General features: G+C 46.9%; 1 protein-coding gene across 10 annotated transcripts in view; it reads right to left on the bottom strand.

Annotated features, from left to right (window-relative positions):
- Positions 1-588: 588 nt before the first annotated feature.
- LOC111847804 (serine/threonine-protein kinase WNK2-like) overlaps positions 589-19,516 on the bottom strand; it is a 46,776-nt gene continuing 27,848 nt past the window's right edge. For 8 of the 10 annotated variants that reach the window (XM_072713139.1, XM_072713138.1, XM_072713140.1 and 5 more), the window contains 15 exons: positions 19,389-19,516; positions 18,423-18,539; positions 17,792-17,959; positions 17,667-17,718; positions 17,239-17,355; positions 16,389-17,077; positions 14,726-14,783; positions 13,937-14,013; positions 12,724-13,307; positions 9,445-9,659; positions 8,276-8,488; positions 7,302-7,400; positions 5,450-5,494; positions 4,130-4,443; positions 589-3,468 (listed from right to left, as the gene is read on the bottom strand). The exon at positions 19,389-19,516 is cut by the window's right edge and continues 32 nt beyond it. In XM_072713139.1, the coding sequence (XP_072569240.1) occupies positions 3,124-3,468; positions 4,130-4,443; positions 5,450-5,494; positions 7,302-7,400; positions 8,276-8,488; positions 9,445-9,659; positions 12,724-13,307; positions 13,937-14,013; positions 14,726-14,783; positions 16,389-17,077; positions 17,239-17,355; positions 17,667-17,718; positions 17,792-17,959; positions 18,423-18,539; positions 19,389-19,516 (3,221 nt within the window). In that variant the 3' untranslated portion in view covers positions 589-3,123. The remainder of the gene's footprint in view (positions 3,469-4,129; positions 4,444-5,449; positions 5,495-7,301; positions 7,401-8,275; positions 8,489-9,444; positions 9,660-12,723; positions 13,308-13,936; positions 14,014-14,725; positions 14,784-16,388; positions 17,078-17,238; positions 17,356-17,666; positions 17,719-17,791; positions 17,960-18,422; positions 18,540-19,388) is intronic. The other 2 variants (XM_072713141.1, XM_072713142.1) reach the window with 2 other exon arrangements.

The following is a 19,516-nucleotide window of genomic DNA, read 5'->3' as shown; positions in this document are numbered from 1 at the left end:
GGCGAAAGCAGTTTGCGCCACAAATTTAAATATTGGTCAATACACCCGAGAGATCAGGCGTTTTCCTGGTACTCCACATGGGAAGTAAAATCAAAGTACTAATGGATGCTAATTTTAAAAAAAATATTAAAATGAATATCGTCAAACAGCATGATTTTTGTGGTATTTTTGCAAAAGACATTAACATGTAGGGAAAACGATTTTGATGTTAAATTCAACAAAAGTATCCGCATGTCATTTACGTACAGGTGAACATATGTACAAACACCAGAAAGCAAAATCTCTATATTACATATTTTAACACTTCGAACTAGCGCTTCAGACGGGGTTAAATATAAAATAAACTGAAAAAAACAAGATGAGCAAGAGCATTATTAAATAAAGACAAACGCATTAAGCACACAAGGAAAATATTCGAGGCTAATAAACGGAGTGGCGAAGGTAAAAATAACGTGAAAGTTTAGAAAAGTTCTTACCAAGACATGTATTATATGGCGAGCTGTTCCAAGTTAATTTGGGACAGATTATATAAGAAAACAATGACTCTAAATTAGTTTAAGATTTTCTCCTAATATAGAGAGGACGCAGTTTCGGGCATAAAATATGTTTATTCATTACTTTAAACATGTACAGTCTTTGTGATTGAGCACTGATAATTGGGTCCAAAAAATGCCAGAGGACTATACAGCAGGCAGAAGCAGTTCCACACAAAATTTCAGTGCAAGCTTCAGGGATTTAAACCAAGTTCAATGTTTGCTTATGTAGCGTTCGCGAATGTACAATAGATGCGTATCTCATGTAACAGAGAACAGAAATCTATCAGTATTGGAAGTATTTTGCCATAACGTTAGATTCTGCATAATAGTCTATAAAAATCCAATTCAAACCGAATTGATGTATTATACAGAAAAGGAAAAAGCAAAAATCTGAATTACATGAGAACTGTACAACTCACAGTTTGACAGGACAAGACAGTGATGCCTTTCAGCCTGTGGTAGAAAATATTTCATGACAATGAGCATCTGAACCCAAAATTTAACTAAATACAGTACGAACTGTATTGTAAGCTTTTGGTCAGTCTCCTTCAACATACTGAAATAAAGGGCCCTTGTCACAATGTGGCATAAATAAAGATTTGTAATTGATCTTGTGCAATTTCCTTGTATTTATTGACTTACTTTTGTATCTATGGAACAAGATAAAGACAAAGAAATAACACTTAAAATCAGTGACCGAAAACAGACAAGTGCCACTTTTCCTCATATAACCATTTTCAGCCTGGACTGAAGTAAGATCAGCTTCACAGACATCAGATTCACCGGCAATGAATGCAAAATGTAGATAATCATAAAACATGATATCTCTTTTAGGGAAGTAACTTAGGACCACGTGGCCAAATACTATAAAATTACAATTTCAGGGGAACAGAAACTTAGTCTAGATTCTTTGACACAGTAAAGTTTTGTTCATTGGTGTATATATTACAGAACTTCCTACTGACAAATAATCATGCATATTGTGTTATTAACAGAGGCAGACTAATTAATCTTTCCCATTTATGGCAGGAGCACAGTGGACAAACTAGCAGCATTGAAATTAACCTTAATGACAAATTAAATAATCAGTAAATAACCACAGTGACTGCATTTCTTCCCCCCCCCCAAAAAAAAAAGAATGGATAAATATTTCCTTAAAGGTAATTGTGTCCTGAGAAAACACAATTTGACAAATTAAGTGATGCATTTATATTGTGTGCTCGATGCTTAAAATCAACAAAATAAAAGAACCTAACATCTATTTTTGAAAAACATTTCAGAAGGCAGCAACACAAGCTCTGTGAATCGTCACAATTGCACTTAAGTCTCAGACAAGAAACCTCTAGACAAATGAGCTGCTACATTCTCTGTTTCTCGTAACCTTCCCCTAAGTCATCAAATAGTTACCCGTTGCCATGTGGCAAAACAAGAAGCAAAATGTGTAGCTACTTTAGTTACTGAAAGCCTCGGGTTAGGTTGTACCCCAGCGAGCATCCCAAAAGGCAACTTACTTCTCTGCTAACTTTGATCTCATCCAAGAAAACAATGCTGAATTTTATTATAGTAAGAGCTTCTACAGTGTTAATAGTGCAGTGCTAGAAGGGCATTTGATGTAAACCACAAATCTGTTTATTTTCAATGCATAAAAATCAACCAACAATGTACCATGAACCAATGTGAGATAAAGACAACCAAATGTTTCCATACTTTTATGACGTGAAAAAGCTCTGTTCAAGGCACAACACTCTTGCAGGGTAATTCACCTTAAAATAAGTTCAAGTTATTGAAAATCTTTTACAATTTCAAGCAATAGTGTTTTCAAATATGAACATTTCATTTTAATTAAAAGTCTGAAATGACAATGGCCTAAAATAAACAATGGCAAAATCTGAGGGAACATTTCACAGTGATTGCATGACAAAATGTACACACAGTATGGCTATGTGCTCAAGTAAGATCAAACCCAACAGCACACAAATCTACACGCACGCAGGTTATTTACACAGAACAATTATTTACACCCTTGAAATTATCTGCAGGTGAGTGCACTGCAGAGAAATGCCAATGACACCTGACCTAGGCGCAGGTCTGAGTTTTCATGCGGAAAATACTGGCCAGGGAAAGACTGAAGCCAGGCGGAGGTCATGTTTGGATCACGGCGCAGGGATGGAGAGAATCTACATGGTCCCTCGATCAAGTATCAGGGAATGACTGAAGCTAGCTAGTCCTCACGGTGGAATCATCATATAATAGGGACTGGCTGCTGGTAGGTGGTCCTCAAGGTGGGATCATGTGACAGGGACTGTCTGAAGCTAGGGGGTCCTTAGGGTGTGATCATGTGACAAGGACTGCCTAAAGTTAGGTGGTCCTTTGGGTGGGATCATGTGACAGGGACTGCCTGAAGCTAGGTGGTCTTCTGGGTATGATTATGCGGCAGGGACTGATTGGAGCTAGGTGGTCCTTATGGTGGGGGTCATGAGACAGGAACTGGCTAACAGTAGGTGGTCTTTAAGGTGGGATCATGTGACGGGACTGGCTGATGGTAGGTTGTGCTGATGCAGAGAACAGGGACCAGGACAGAATGCAGTCAGGTAGTCCTCATGTTGGGGCTGGGTGGGCTGACTGGGTTTCGCAAAGGAATGGGAAAGGAGTGCAAGGCGGGGTTGCCCATAGACGGGAATGGCACCACCCCCGAGGTGCCCAGCACTCCCACAGGGCCCCCAGGGCAGGCCAAGCCTGGCCACGGCATTGTAGACATGGGTGCTTGCAGAACCCTTCCAAAGGGACAGGACGGTGCCACGTAGCTGGGTGGCACGGCCGTGAAGGGGCTGCTGCTCATCCCTGGGGCAATTGCAGGGGCCAGAGCCGCTGTCATTGGGCAAGAGAGCGGCAGCTGATACTTTGCTGCGCTCTGCGTGCTATTGCACTTAACCTGTGAAAAAAGGAGAAACTTCTTCACCCATGTGGAGGGATTTCAGGTGATGCAGTTTAAGCCTGGTGGGATGTATCCCACTAGTTACACGGTCACTCAGAATCTATTCCATTGTTAAATATGTTTAGTATCACAAAAGCTCAGTTTGTGAAAGTGCAAAACGTTGTGATTACACTCTGAACTTCAGCAGATGCTCCTATAGTCTTATACACTATCAAAGTTTTGGTCAATCATGTTGCAGTTGATGCAATACACAGATGGTTTGCCATACAGGTATGTCATAGAAACTGAACCTCAAACAATACAATCATGGTAAATGACCAGCAAACCAACGTTAGGGAGTGATCTACAGGGTCTTTCAATGTTTCATTACTTGATTTTTAATTATGAGGGTTTCAAACAGGGAGTTGTCCCCTAAAAGGTTCCTGGCATAAGCTATCATTCAGGATTAGAGGCTTGTTCCCATATATCTGATATACTAAAACAGGATCCACAGAAATGAAATTAAAAGAATGACGTTAATTATACTGAAAAGATTTAAACTGAACAAATCCTGAAGAGTTCTCCTTCAATTCTTCATGTTTTACTCCCTCCTCTATGTGCCCCCCTGCAAGTTTCGCCAGTGTGACACTTATTTATTGCTCAATCCCCTTCCAATCACCTTATTGGCTGCTGTGCCCATGGGCGTGGCTCTGGTGTCCAGGCCCCGCCCGTGCCGCCGCCGTCGTTGCTGCTCCCTGCTCTGGTTGGCGGGGGGTTTGGCCTGCGTGGCTGCCAGAGTCTCCTTGGCCCAGTCGTCTACCAGCTTATGCAGATCGTCCGTGAAGGTGGCGCTCTTGTTGTTGCTGTTGTTGGTCTGAGCCTGGGTGAGACCTGCCAGCGGCTGTGGCAGGGGGGCCGTGGAGCTGGCCGGGGGGGCCTGCTGCTGGCTGTGCTGGGAGGTCATCGCAGTCGCCCCGCCGCCGTGATGGGACCCTGTAAGACAGGTGGCTCCTGAATTTGCACTCCACAGAGTTAGGGGCAGAGCAACACACCACAAGCGCCTTTTGCATACATGTCTCATCTTCAGAGTCTGATAAACAGTGGACGATGTCTGCCCCAGTTAACTAAATGTATATAGCAAGGAACCACGATTCCACTGCATGTGCAGTGGTCTCTTCTACTGCACACTTTTGAGTGTTTTTAAGCTGATTTGCTCAGAGAAAAGACGATTCCAACTCTTCTTTGAAAGACTAATCGGTAACGCTTTACATTAACTGCACCTTCATAATGTCTTTATAATATTCAGTGCACCTTAATAAGCAGCATGTAATTATACCTTAACATCCTAACATACCTTCACAGCTTTAACATACATTGAAAACCAACATCATAAAATTACAAAATTATTATGCTTGTTATTGTCACATAATGTTTGTTATTAATGTATATTAAGGCTGTTAAATTAGGATGTTAAGATATAATTACATGTCAGATTGACATGAATGTTCTAAGAATAAATTATGAGGGTGCACTGGATGACTGCATACTGAATGCATTATGAAAGTGCAGTTTAGGTAAAGCATTACGAACTAATCTTACTGAAGCTTGTCTATTCCAAGTATATATGCAAAAGGTCTAAAAGGATATTTCATTTAAACGCTGGAGAGCCATTTCAATTAGTTATCCTTTTAATAAATTAGGGGAATCCTGTGCTCCCAAACTCTACTCCACCAAACATAGCAGCGAACAGCCATACCTTAATGCTGATACAAAAAGAAAGGTCACACTGATGCACAAAACAGACGGTCTAACGTTTTCATGCACTAGGAGGAATGAAAAAGCAAAGAAATGGCGAGAAGACTACGCTCACGGATATGACGTGACACACACCCTGTGCGCACTTCTCAGCGTTCGAACAGCCATGGACTTTGTGACACAATAATCACATCAGACTGCTCATGCCAAGTGGAACAAGGAAAGAAGTAAATGAGATAGTTACTACTACTCCGCTCTTTGCCTAGACATAGTCGTTTCAGGGTTGACCCTATAAGGGGAGGTACAAGACACACACAGAGTTAGGCCTCGACAGACGGAACCAGATAGATCGGTGGACAAGCTGTTTCAAAGCAATACATACAGCCAGTGTTAACAAAAAGTTCAACTAAATGAAATTAAGATTAACTGAAAGGGGGGAGGGGGGTTATAATCAGTGATTCGGATGCTGTAATAAAGGGCTCATATTCTTCATAAACTTGTGCTATTAAAAGTAAGCAGGTCTCTTGCAGCAAAAATGATATTGGGGTGAGCCCATTCGATGAGCTCTGTCATCATTTAGCACTACTGGAACTTAGGGAAAAACTATTTCAAATTATTTCTCAAAACGTATGCTACCAGAATACAAACATAACCCCTGTAATAGGGTTTAACGAGGTACATAAACACAATCATCCATGCAAAAAATAAATAACTAAAAATAAAACATTCCAGACAAATATCAATAAATCTAAATATAGATGAAAGCTGCTCATTCATTTACAGTGCAAAAACAGGATAAAACTCCTCAAGGTATCATTGGTAGCTAATTGTAAATCTAAACAGATAACAATGAATTTATATGGGTAGACAAAAGGAAAAATTACGAGTCAGTGACTGAGAAAAGGACCTATTTGAGTGATCTATTTAAAAACATAGTAAAAGCAACAACAAACAAAGAAATAGATTATCCTCAGCTCTTAAACACTAACGGCAGAGCGAGAACATCTATGTATTGATCCTCTAAAGCAGTGTTTCTCAACCCAGTCCTCAGCGAACCCCAGCCAGTCCACGTTTTTGCTTCCTCTCAGCTCCCAGCGCACCTGTACCAGCTATTCAGTGTTCCTGATTGGCTGGGAGGGAGCAAAAATGTGGACTGGCTGGGGTTCGCTGAGGACTGGGTTGAGAAACACTGCTCTAAAGACTACGATTAGAGCTACCGCTACATTTAGTGGATGTCATACTGGACAGCAAAAATCGCAGTGCTCCAGCCAGATTATTCTCAACCAATTCGGTGACATGTGCCTCTGGGGGCATAATGCGGGGCAGAGGGGCACTTTAGAGGTCAGGTGGAAGGGACTGGAAGAGGAGCACTGTTAAGAGCATATGAGATGCCAATTGGAAGAGGACGGTCACTGGCTGGAGCACTTCTGTATCAGCATTTTTGTCATGCAAGGAAAGCAACAGAGTAGACAGTTGTATTAAAAAGTAGTAATATTGAAATACAGCCCTTTTCAAGGAGTAAGTGCCCATCAGTGCCTTCCTAGTTCTGTATCGGCCTGTCACATGCACGTCTTCAAAGTCCGAAACATGTGTGAAAGAGATCGCTCTTCAACCGGAGGCCAGGCATCTTCCAAGTTATTATTTGTGTTTTTGGACACGCCTCATAATCGCAAATCAAAAGGATTACTGAACAGACAGAGACGAGGGATACAAAAGCTTTGGCACACAGGCTGGTGGTGGGGGGGGCGGGGGGGGGGGGTCCGATTCGACATCACTGCCCACGCTTAAGAGAAGAAGACGAGCTCTTCCACATATGCTTTTGGTGTCCAGAGGCCAGAAGCAGAGTGCACAAAAGCATTTGTATGGGGGTGGGGGGGGGGGGAACAAAAAGTACAAGTGCATTATGGGGAGAAAAAACCCAAGGGAAAGCAACAGTGCAGAAGGCAGGGTAAAGGTTATAAAAGTTATTAAAGAAAAGGAAAAAAGAAAAACAAAGGAGAGGAATGAGTCAGGCGGCCTGCTGAAATGACAAAAAGCAGGTCAAATCAAAGAGGAAGCGAGTGGAAATGAAGGAAGGTATAAAGAAGAATACAAACAGATGGACAAAGAGACAGGTCCACTGAGGAATCTAGCACGTGGTTTGCTACTAGATTTATAGGTCACTCTCTCTGGAGTTTGGTGGTAAACCGTCCAGCCTGCAAATAAATATAGAGGGAAGAAGAGAAGAAACAGAGAGACTTGTGAAGTCCACACAGCTGGCATGAAAAAGCCCCTCCCTCCAGAGCCCCGTGGGGCCCTCAGCCCCCCCACAGCCACAGAGCCCCGGGTCAGAGGTCAGGTCAGCGCTTGTGGACCACATGTTAAAGAGTGTGTGACGCGTCTGCGGATTCACACGCGTGTGGTACGACGGACTCGGGGAAGCCTTTACTCCTGGTCCTGGAGAGCAAAGCCTGGCACCACTTTTACCGAAGGTCATAACTGCAGACACTGAAGGTCCCCCAATTTGCTCAGTTAGACACTGTGGGGCCTCCTGTGCCCCTACTGCAGTCCTACAGGGCCAGGAGTGAAGACCTCACCTCCCCACCAGGGACCTCGATTTAAAGATGCTATGCTGGCATGTTCAGCATGTGCCGAATGAAAAAATAAAAGAGAGGGATGGAAATGGGAGTGTGAACGTTTTGGGGAATGACACTTGGGGACCCAGACACGCTAACCCACTGAACTCCACCTGTCGTAGGTCCCACCCTCTTCACAGTGACCAGTCATCTGTGGAGCCAGACTGACACGCTGGTCAGAAGCGTCCCCTCATAGGCTAAGGTGTCAGAAGACGACATACTAACTACCCAGAGATTGGAGTTGGCACGCGTGGCACCGGGTACAGTCCCTGCCAACGTGCCGCTCTGGCTAAGCGTGTTATCCAACGTTTGCTGCATGCTGTGGAGTGTGGCTGGTCCGCACGTGTCCGAGTGTGAGAGGGGGTGCAGCATGTGTACGTGCGTGTGAGAGAGGAGGGGGTGCAGCATGTGTACGTGCGTATGAGAGAGGAGGGGGTGCAGGGGTCGGCGGGTACCTTGGCCTAACCCGCTGTGGGCCCCTAAGCCTTCGCTCTGAAAACCGGCATAGATGTTGTCGGAGGAGAGCGAGCCTTTCAGAGAGCAGGGCTGCTGGGTCTGCACGGATTCCGAGGCTGAGGCGGGGAGGGTGCCGGCCGCGGGGAAGGCCTCGCCGTCCGCCAGCCCCGACACTTTGGCTGACAAGTCAGCAGGGGGCAGCGCGGTCTCACCTTCAGGAAGACAATGCACAGGTGTACCATACAAACACAGGGGTCGACATTCAGCACTCAAATGCACACGCGATCCCACCGTTGGCCAACGTACACCATCACAACGCATATGTGCGCCACACAAACATACATCCTGCCATCAAATAGAAACAGGAAACCCGCTTGCTTATCCATAACCAAGCAAAACACGCCATCAGAATCTCCATCAAAAGGCTGACAACTGCCCTTTCCACTACTCACACGCCACATTCCGATTTCAGGGGCCCCATTTTCCAAAACATACACTCACACCAAGTCGACTGCAAACACCAAACCCCACACTGGCCACCTTGGATCTGTATTCAGGCCATGGACACAAATTTAGGCACCTAGTAATGATACTGTATGCGTTACACTGGAATAAACAGCGAAGGGGCAACATATTTGAAACAACGCACCATGACTTTTAAACAGACAGAGCAGAGAAAAGGTCTAAAGCAGCATTTACCAATCCGGTCCTCGGGGACCCACAGACAATCCCCAGGAGGAAGCAAAAACGTGGACTGTGTGGCAGGGAGCTCAGAGAAAAGAAAAACGTGGACTGACTGTGGGTCCCTGAGGACCGGATTGGGCAACACTGGTCTAGAGGCGTGACAGGAAGTTGCCGCGTTAAAGCCGTGGCACGCAGGTGGCCCTGCAAATGACGCATAGTTCTCTCAGTACGTCCCAAGTGTGGCGGTGACCCTCCTCGAGTGTGATTGGCTTGTTCCCCCATCGGCATGCCATGGTGGTGGTGGTGATGAGATCATAACTCGTAATAAACAAGTGTAGTACTGCTGATGTTCTACTTTATTTAGGCATTCATACAGTTAGGGAGCTGGTCCCGTGCCCCCTCTGGGTTGGGCCCTCTCACAGTGGGTAGGCCTAGCATCCCTCCCGAGGGCTGCCTGGCTCCCACGGCCCCTGTCCACACTCACTGGGGTTTGCGCTGATGTTCTTCAGCTGCTGCACCACTGGGTTGAGCAGCTTGCCGGCTTTCAGCTTGTGCTTGCTAGCTCTTCGCCTCCGGCCTGTAGGGGGCGCCGTGTGGAGGAAGCCAATGGCGGGAGGGAGTGGCTTGCCGAGTTTCTTATAGAGCAGTTCGATCTCCCCCCGCTGAAGGGCCTGCAGCTCGGAGATCTCCTTCATGTGCCTGCAAGACAAGTGTGAATGTTGTTGGTGAGAAAGACCGGGGGGGCGGCTGGGATTCTGACAGCGTGCAAACGGGAGAGGTGAAGAGGTGCTAGTATGGGTCCAAAACAGAGGAGGGCCAAGATCCTGCTTTGGCAAGTCAAATGATGAAAACAACATTTTCTATAGAACTGTAACTGTACACGTATTCCTCATGTACTGTTCGGTAGATTGATCATTTTCAGTTCGTTATGTAGAATGAAACGGATGAATAGATTTGACGACATGATCAGAACCTAAATTCACAAGTACAATCATGGCCAAAAGTTTTGAGAATGACACAAGTATTGGTTTTCACAAAGTTTGCTGCTTCGGTGTTTGTAGATCTTTTTGTCAGATGTTTCTATGGTAATACTGAAGTATAATTACAAGCATTTCATAAGTGTCAAAGGCATTTTTGGCCCTTCTATTTCAAGACATCTGCAAATCGCCCTGGCATGCTGTCAATCAACTTCTGGGCCAAATCCTGACTGATGGCAGCGCATTCTTGCAAAATCAATGCTTGGAGTGTGTCAGAATTTGTGGGTTTTTGTTTGTCTACCCGCCTCTTGAAGACTGGGATTAAGGTCTGGGGAGTTTCTTGGCCATAGACCCAAAACATCGATGTTTTGTTCCGAGCAACTTAGTTATCACTTTTGCATTACGGCACGGTGCTCCATCATATTGGTAAAGGCATGTTCCTCACCAAACTGTTCTTGGATGGTTGGGAGAAGTTGCTCTCGGAGGATGTTTTGGTACCATTCTTTATTCATGGCTGTGTTCTTAGGCAGAATTGTGAGTGAGCCCAGTCCCTTGGGCTAAGCAACCGCACACATGAATGGTGTCAGGATGCTTTACTGTTGGCATGACACAGGACTGATGGTAGCGCTCACCTTTTCTTCTCCGGACAATCGTTTTTCCAGATGCCCCAAACAAACGGAAAAAGTATTTATCAGAGAAAATGACTTTACCAGCAATCCAATCCCTGTACCTTTTGCAGAATATCAGTCTGTCCCTGATTTTTTTCTTGGAGGAAAGTGGCTTACTACTCTAAAGAGCTTTACTGCCCTTCTTGACAGCAGACCATCATCCAAAAGTCTATGCCTCACACCTGCCTGCTGCCCTTCCTGAGCAACCACTGCACTGGTGGTGCCCCGATCCCACAGCTGAATCAACTTTAGGAGATGATTCTGGCGCTTGTGGTACCTTCTTGGGCGCAGTAAAGCTCTTTACTAGCAGCAATATCCTTTCCTGTGAAGCCCTTTTTGTGCAAAGCAGTGATGATTGCACATGTTTCATTACAGGTAACCATGGTCAACAGAGGAAGAACAATGACTTCAAGCACCACCCTCCTTTTAAAGCATCCAGTCTGCTATTATAACTCAATCAGCATGACAGAGTGATCTCCAGCCTTGTCCTCATCAACACTCTCACCTGTGTTAACGAGAGAATCACTGAAATAATGTCAGCAGGTCCTTTTGTGCCAGGGAGGAAATGCAATGGAAATATGTTTTTTTGGGATTAAGTTCATTTTTATGGCAAAGAGGGACTTTGCAATTAATTGCAATTCATCTGATCCCTCTTCATAACATTCTGGAGTATATACAAATTGGCATAATAAAAACAGGCAGCAGACTTGAAAACCAATACTTGTGTCATTCTCAGAACTTTTGGATATGATTGTAGATGAGGAAAATTTAAAACATCATGCTAATTGTGGCTGTGAGTTTGTTATGACTAATGATAGTTGCAGTCAGTCAAAAACATGCATTTTGGTTTCCCAATAAATTACAACACTACTGGATATCTCTGTTGTAGCTGCTAAGACCAAAACAGTCTGTTGGCTCTGTTATACCAAACTGGGATATGTTGCTGGAAACACATCCAACATGCTAACTCATTTGAGACGACGTCATCCGAGTGTTTGTATGACCGGAGCAGGGCAGATACAGCCTCTGCAAGTTAGTCTCTTCGTGGCATTTAAAGGCGCTCTAACTGGGCTGAAAAATAACTATAGGTTATAGGGGTTTTTATCATTACAGAAATTGAGGCCATATTTGTGAGTAGAGAACAGAGGATTTAGAATGGATTTAGTTCATTACAATTATGATATTTAAAATTTTTAACATTTAATTTAATGTTTTATATTGTATGATGTTTTTAGTATGTGCAAATAAGCATCTTTTAGGTTTTGTTGCTCAGACACTTCGACAGGCGCTTTGGTTTGCAATTGTTCCTAATTGTGTTAGTTAGCAATTTTACTTTTAAAAAATTTAAAGAAATTCTAGTTTCCCTGCTGTACCCAATATTGCACCTAACGGTGACCCCAAAACCAAGGTTTGTACTGAGCTGTGACTTTTGTGTACTGTTACACCCCTAATCTCCTAATCCATCCTTCTAACTGCTTATGCAGTGCAGGGAGCTGATCATGGGCAGCAGAGGGTACAGGCAGAAAGAAGGCCAGGGTGCAGTGTCTCTTTGGGACACAGAAACCCACACACACACAGGTTTGTAATTATGTCTTTCTGAGGACTCTCCATTCATTTCTATGGGGAAAACTAATCCCAACATGACGACCTTAACCTCTACACAACCCTAACCTTAACCATAAGTAACCAAACAAAATACGAGACTTTTGGCATTTTTACTTTTTTGATTGTATTCACAGATCTTTGTGGGGACCTGAAAAAATGGTCCTCACAACGTCAAAATAACAGGTTTTTAATCACATTGTGAGGGATATTTGGTCCCCACAATGTAATATAAACCTAATCCACACACACACACACACACACACACTCTCACAGAGTAGGACTGGACCTCTTACACTGCAGGTGACAGACAGTGCTACCCACTGACTCACCATAATTTGTTAACATCCATGCAGTTAAAGCCCCCAAACACTGTCTAACAAGATATCTGCCGCAGGGTGTGAGAGAGTGTCCGCCACAGGGTGTGAGAGAGTGTCCGCCACAGGGTGTGAGAGAGTGTCCGCCACAGGGTGTGAGAGAGTGTCCGCCGCATTCCCGGTTTGAGAGTTAGCTTACTTTTCTCTCAGTCGATGCAGCTCCTTCTTCATGTCGGCGTCCTCAAACTCCGAGTCGTTGTCACTGCTCATGTAGGAGGAGTGTGAGTGCAGGGACGAGACGGGCACACTGGGGGCGTCATGTCGAGCTGGGGAGTCTGAGCTCTGTGTACTGCTGCCGCGGCCCGATCGGCGCAGGAAGGCCACGGCCTTCTTCATGAAGTCGGCACCACTGCTCTCCAGGCGTGTCTGACCCGCCGGCACAGGAGAGCCCGGCCCCGCTAAGGCGTTCTCCTCCTCCGAGTCCGAGGACTGGAGCGGGCAGTCCATTGGTGCGGCACTGTGTTCCTGGCCGGCGGGGGCACCGTCAGGGTAGAAGTCAGGGGGCGCGGAATAGCGATTGCTTTGTGTCTTCAGGGTGACGTCATCTTTAGTGTTGATGACTGAGAACCTGCCAATCGTGGTGATGGGCAAAGCCTCACTGTCTCCGTTAGACAGGGACCTGCAGCCACCTCTGCCACTAGGGGGCGCATGAGAGCCACATGTGCTCTTGCTCTTCTTGTTTCGCTCCAGCCTACTCACTATGTCCGGTGGAGTGGGGACGAGCTTATGGGAGACAGACCAAACACAAACAAACCCTCAGTGAACCACAGCATGCTGTAAAACACGGGTATCAAATTGGTCAGAGGGCCAGAGCCACACACATTTTCGGGCTTCCCCTCATTTAACACACCTGATTCAACTCCTTGTACTAATACCACGTCGCTCTTGAGCCAAATCATTTGTGGTGGAACAGGGAAAGAACTAAGCTACACAGGGCTCCGGCCCTCCAGGACTGCAGTTTGACAGTCCTGCTCTAAAACAATGCCACATTCTTACTGCTCAAAGCAAGCCAGCATTTATGTGTGACATTTTAATTGCATTGAAAGGAAATATTCCTGATTTTATATAGTGTAAGGAGAACAGCATAGATTTATGGAGATGTGTGACATGCAATGTCCATGTCCCTCTACCTATCTGTCTGATAAATGTATTTTAATCACTGTAAAATGTGTTGTTAATAACAAATGAGGACAGGTACTGAAACATTAAATACAGAGAATGATTAACCAAACTAGTCACAACTAAGTATTTAAGGACTATTGTGGTAGATTGAAAAACAGAGGAGATTTAATTTCCAAGAACTACAAAATAAATAAAGTTTGAAAAATGCCTGAAATGGAGAGAGTGAATACCTGGAAGCGGCTCTGGGACTCGGAGTGTGAGCTGGAGTTCGGGACAGAGTCTCTCTTACTCACTGTCCGGGTGGAACCTGCAGGCAGAGGAGGCACCGATACTGTGTCCATGAGCAGAACATCACAGAGAAATCTTCACTTCTATCCTCCTCAGAACTGCCACCTAAAGTACTCCTAACTAAAGGCTTCTGTTTTTAGTCTGTCTGTGCTGCTGCAGGAAATCGATTGGCAGAAGCCTTCAAACATTTCTTTGACAGAGCAGGACACTCGATTGTTGTTTCCTTAAGCGATTACGTCCCCCTAGTGCCATCTGTGCCCCTGCCCTTGTTAGACCATTAGACTACGGGAGAAGGGGCCCTCATTAAATCACACTGCAAATGGTGTCTAAAGCAGGCGGAAGCTAAACGTCATCTTTGGTTTGAAAAACCTTCCATTCAAGTTCTCCTGAATTTAGTATTATACTAGTAGGGTGTTATTCCTTTAAAAATAACAGATTTAAAATTCTTTTCTCCTCAGATTCTTAAAACAGGCTTTGTTATTCGTGTGCCCTGCATACAGTCCTTTTGCCATTGACATCATTTAGTTTCATTCATCTGATGCTTTCATCCAAGACAACTTACAATACAGGGAAGTGTTGCAAATTGTGCGCTTTAGGGCATTTGAACCCCTGTCTTTTGCATTTTTAGCACAGTGCAATACAGGAGCTGTTCAACATCACACCAACACACAATCTGACACGTTCTGTGGGATTCCTGATTTGCGACTGAAGGTAGAGAGTGACGAACATACCGACCACAGCAGAATCACTCAGCGTAGCCAGACTGTCGGTCCTCTCGGGGATCAGGGGCTGCAACACAGAGCAGTGACATTCAGGCAGGCTTGGCACTGAGGTGCAGGCCAAGGAACCTGAGCCAGTTCAGACTCACCTCGCTGGCCATGTGTTCTGTGCTCCTATTTTAATGGAGCCAGCAGCTTTAAGGCTCACGCATCCGCTTGGGGTGGGGGGGGGTTTAGACAATTAACCTTGGGGCTCACGCCAAAATATCCATTAACCCGTTCCAGGAAGTGAGTGGCATTAAAACACAATAATGTTCTGGACATCAGGCAGGTCCGTCAGAAAAAGCCTGGCTTGACATATCCCACAATCCTCAGTGCTAAATGGCTAAATTCCCAATGCTGCAAACAGCTAAGTCCAAGGCACAAAGGCTAATAATCTGTAATCTGGAAACAGCTGTATTGACAAAGGGTAATCCTCTCTAATCCTCAGCGAAATCACTTCCCCGGCCGACTGAATGGACGGAAAATGAGGAAAACCCAGACCTGGAATCACAGTGACTTTCCGTTGGTTAACATTCAGGGATGCCTTGGTTTGGCTCTTTAATTTGTGGGGCACAACATTATTATAGTTTTGACTTTTTAGGTTATTTTTTGTTTTTAAATTATTTTCAAATTTTAATTTGAAATCCAATTTAGTTTTATTAGTTTTTATTTTAAACATATATTTCTATTTAGTTTTTAATATATTTCAGTTTCAGTGTGTTTTAGTAATTTTATTTCTAGGGATAGACTGAAACTTGTAAAGCTATTTTATGAGTTTCATCTTCAGAGAATCCTACATGAATATGCAGTGCATTACGTATTAATGTCCTCAGAATGGGCAAACCATGTTGCAGGCACTATCAATGCTCATCTAAATGCAACATACTGGATTACGTTTCCTTGAATGATTCTCACCAACAAAAATGTTTTAGTCAGTTAACGCTAATAATCCTGGTCGGGACAGAGTTAAAACAGGAATGAGCAGATGCAGAAATATGGGGGCTTGCGGGGCCCGATGGCCTGGGACGGCTGGTCAGCACAGCACCTCAGAAGACTGGCAAACTCTGCTGGCCATGTGACAGTGACCCCAGCAGTCAGGCAGGAGGCCACCGGCTGCAGCTGCTCCCAGAGGGACCGCCTCCTTATTCAATGTCATCCACATGATCTAATTGTGCCCAAACGGACATTTCATTACTGGCTCCACATGGACTCTAAACTCACTTTCTGCTGCAATTCGACGTGATTGAAAGCTTTGTGTGAACCACTAACACGGGGGGAAAAAAAATGGTAAAGCTCATATTTCGTAATGGCAGATTGCTGAGCGCAAACGGACTCCTTTCAAAGAAACAGTCATATTAATTTCAAACTTTAGAGGATGCTAGAAGTGAGATTGAGGGACCTTACAGATATCCTAAGGTCAGACTACAATGAGATTAGTGGTAACATGAACCTATTCCATTGTCAGAGTACTAATTTCTAAAAGGCTAAGAAAGCCACATTTTAAAAATGGAGCTAAGCTTTAGTAAGACACTGCAGCCAAAGGCCGTGTCTCACCACAAGGAGAAGAGTAACCCCCTGCAGGTAGACATTCCCCCTAAAATCATTGTGAGAATGAAGGATCCATAAGCTTTACCAGACCGTCCCCCCCAGAGGGAGAGGGGGCGAGCTCTGCTCCAGGCCCCGGTGTCTCTGGGGGCCCAGGGGGCGTGTGTGTGGGCGCATGCTCCTGGTACAGCAAGGTGCGCAGTTTTTCATCCAGCGTCTTGATGGTGCTGTCCACAAAGCCGACCCTGGGAGGACCCTCCCCGTCGGACTCGCCCGGCCCGGACAGCTGGCAGGGGGCGTGGCCTGAAGCGGGCACCTGTGGGGCCATGGCGGGGCTCTGCGGCTGTGAGACGGATTTGGCCCCGCCCACTGATGACTGCATGGGCGTGGCAAATGGCTGCTGCAGGACTACCGGCGGCTGGGCTGGGTCACCCTGCCGGAGAAGGGTCTCCCCTCCCGAGGCCGCGGCCTGGGCGGTCTGCACGTCCAGGGACAGGGGCGAGACGATGGGACAGCAGGGGATGTCCGACATGACGGCGGCCGCACACGCCACCTCTGCCGCCTGCTGAGCGCCATGGGCGGGCGACACAGGGCTTGGGCGACCCCCGGGGGAGTCCTCCACCAGCACCGCCCCCATTGCATCATCAGCAGGCTCCGTGGATGACGGAGAACGCAGAGCCTTCCCCCCGTCCGGGTCGGGTTCCGGTGGAGCGGCGGGAGCCAGGGAAGGCGGGGAGGGGACCCCAGACTGGGCAGGCAGGGCAGGCAGGGCTGGCTCTGGGGACAGAAGCCAAAAGGGAAGAGAGTGAGTGGATGAGCCGGGTTTGTGCAAATACAGCAGACGTGCAGCGTCACGGTCTGTGACAGGACAGGACACTCCTAATGTCTCCTTAGAGAGTGTGCGCGTGTGTGGATGTGTGTGTGAGTGAGCGTCTCACCCTGCGGTGCGGTGACCCGTGCTGAGGAACTGGCCGCGGCTGAAGGCTTCCTCTCATCGGGTGTCGGGGACTCAACCACGGGGCAGATGATGAACCACCTTTTGCCAGTGTGCAGGACTAGCAGAGGCCATGGGGAAAGGAGGGGAAGGTCACCCACCCAGCATAGTGTCAAACTGCAGACCAGCCCCCCATGTCTCAGAACAAGGCTTAGAAACTCTCAGTGGGACTGAAGGAAATACGCTTAAACAAGTTATCGTGTAACGCACCGTAGGTGAGATCCCCCCCCTCTTCCTTGGACCCACAAACTCTCTTACTGAGCACCACCTGTGCATCACCCCTTAAAAATGAAACCCTCCTGGCTTCACCTCCCAAGGCAAGGATCAGAATCCCCCCCCCCCCCGCCTGTGAAAAGCAGAGGGAGGCTTTACCGTTCTGCTGGTAGACAGCCTGGTGGGTGTGCAGCTGCGGCGTCTTTGCTCCCTGGAAGAGACACGTGAGCCGTCACACTCCACGCGAGGGGGGGGTCAGTAAAGCGGCTCACGGGGTGACATACCTCCGCGCCGGGGAAGCTGCAGGGGGCCTGCTGGGGGCTGCTGCCCTGATCAGAGCTGCGCTCGCCCTCGGTGTCCTCGCTCAGCATGTCCTCCGCCTTGTCCACGATGTCCTTCAGCTGCTCAATGAATATCTCCTTCTCCAGGGGCAGGATGAAGTCGTTCTCCACCTGGGAACGCGGACGGTCATGTGCCAAAGCAGGGAGACACGCGGAAGGCAGCTGGGGCGTGGGGGGGGGGGGTGCGGATCACCGGCCCGGGCCCCCCGGTTCCCCACACGGACATGGCGCAGCAGCTTTGCCTGCCCCAGGTCATTTTCAAAATCACAAAATCATTTTAAAAATATGATGGCAGACGGTAGGAGTCGGCAGGCCAGTGAAGGGCACTGTTAAGGCCAGAAACAGGACTATAGTAAGACGTCAGTGGTCGGCTTTGGGGAGCCCTGCCTGGAAACCCCAGCACTCAGAGAAAGGCAGCTCAGTGGTCGGCTTTGGGGAGCCCTGCCTGGAAACCCCAGCACTCAGAGAAAGGCAGCTCAGTGGTCGGCTTTGGGGAGCCCTGCCTGGAAACCCCAGCACTCAGAGAAAGGCAGCTCGCCGAGTGACAGCGGCAGACGAGGAGCGATCATCTTACCATGTACGTGGCGATCTCCTCCGGGGCGTCCCCATCCAGGTCGAATTTAAACGTCACCATCTTGTTGTTGTGGGTCTCCAGCTGGCACTCCACCATCTTGTCTCCGGTGTTGCATACCTGAGAGCGACAAACGGGGTCACAGGGCAGCATCTTCCTTATGGCCCAACGCAGGAGTGAAATGGGAGCCAGCTGGGAGAGCGGCCAGGCAGCGGCAGGACCAGGGTGGCAGCGGCAGGACGAGGGTGGCAGCGGCCGGGCCGCTCCGTCGACGCCACCGGTCACCCTGGGCTGCCCATGTCACCCCGGAACGGCAAATTCAAGAACTAGTGAAATATTTTTTCTTATTTATTTATTATCATGGCCCATCGTGTCCAATACAATCACTTATAACCCTCATTTCAGGAGTGTGAAGCTGTCGCTGTCTTCACTGCCACTTCAGTGCTGATGGGTTCCATGATTTAGGAAAACAGCAGCATGTGGCACCGAATTTAATAAACAAAGATTTGCCGAATTTATATAGACTACTGACTTTTGGGCCTCATAATACACCTCTCAGTATTTTAGGCATACTACTAATCTGCACATGCATATAATCGCGATTTTGTCGCAATGTGATATCGTGCAGCCCTAAAAATAATCCACACAAACAGCCATCATGATAAAAATGTTAACTAGAACAAAAATTAGATGATTTTCATTGGTTAATTAGACATCAAACACTATCAGTAGACAGAGGAGAATGGGTGTATTCCATCTACAGTAAAAAGTCACAATCGTCAGAAAGTGGACATTTTTGCATAACCTTGTCTCTGGTGTTTGTATCTGTGGACTTTGCTGCTGTATGCAAACAAATTCCTCCTTGAGATACATGTAGTTTACATATCCATCCATCCACCCACCCATCAGGGAGCCGCTCCTGCACCCCCCCTCGGCCATGCAGTGCAGTGTGAGGGCAGGCAGACTCACATTCAGCATGCTCAGCTTGGCCTTGCTGCTCCTCTCCTGCCGGAACCGCGTGCGTGCGGAGCGCCGGTGATGCTTCTTCACCCTGGCATCCGCCTTGCCGCCCGCCGTGCCCTCGTAGCCGTCGCTCA

Source organism: Paramormyrops kingsleyae, chromosome 6 (genome assembly GCF_048594095.1).
Source record: "Paramormyrops kingsleyae isolate MSU_618 chromosome 6, PKINGS_0.4, whole genome shotgun sequence".
Classification (NCBI taxonomy): Eukaryota; Metazoa; Chordata; class Actinopteri; order Osteoglossiformes; family Mormyridae; genus Paramormyrops; species Paramormyrops kingsleyae.
The sequence above is the reverse complement of the archived record's forward strand: the minus strand, read 5'-3'. Positions and strand labels throughout refer to the sequence as shown.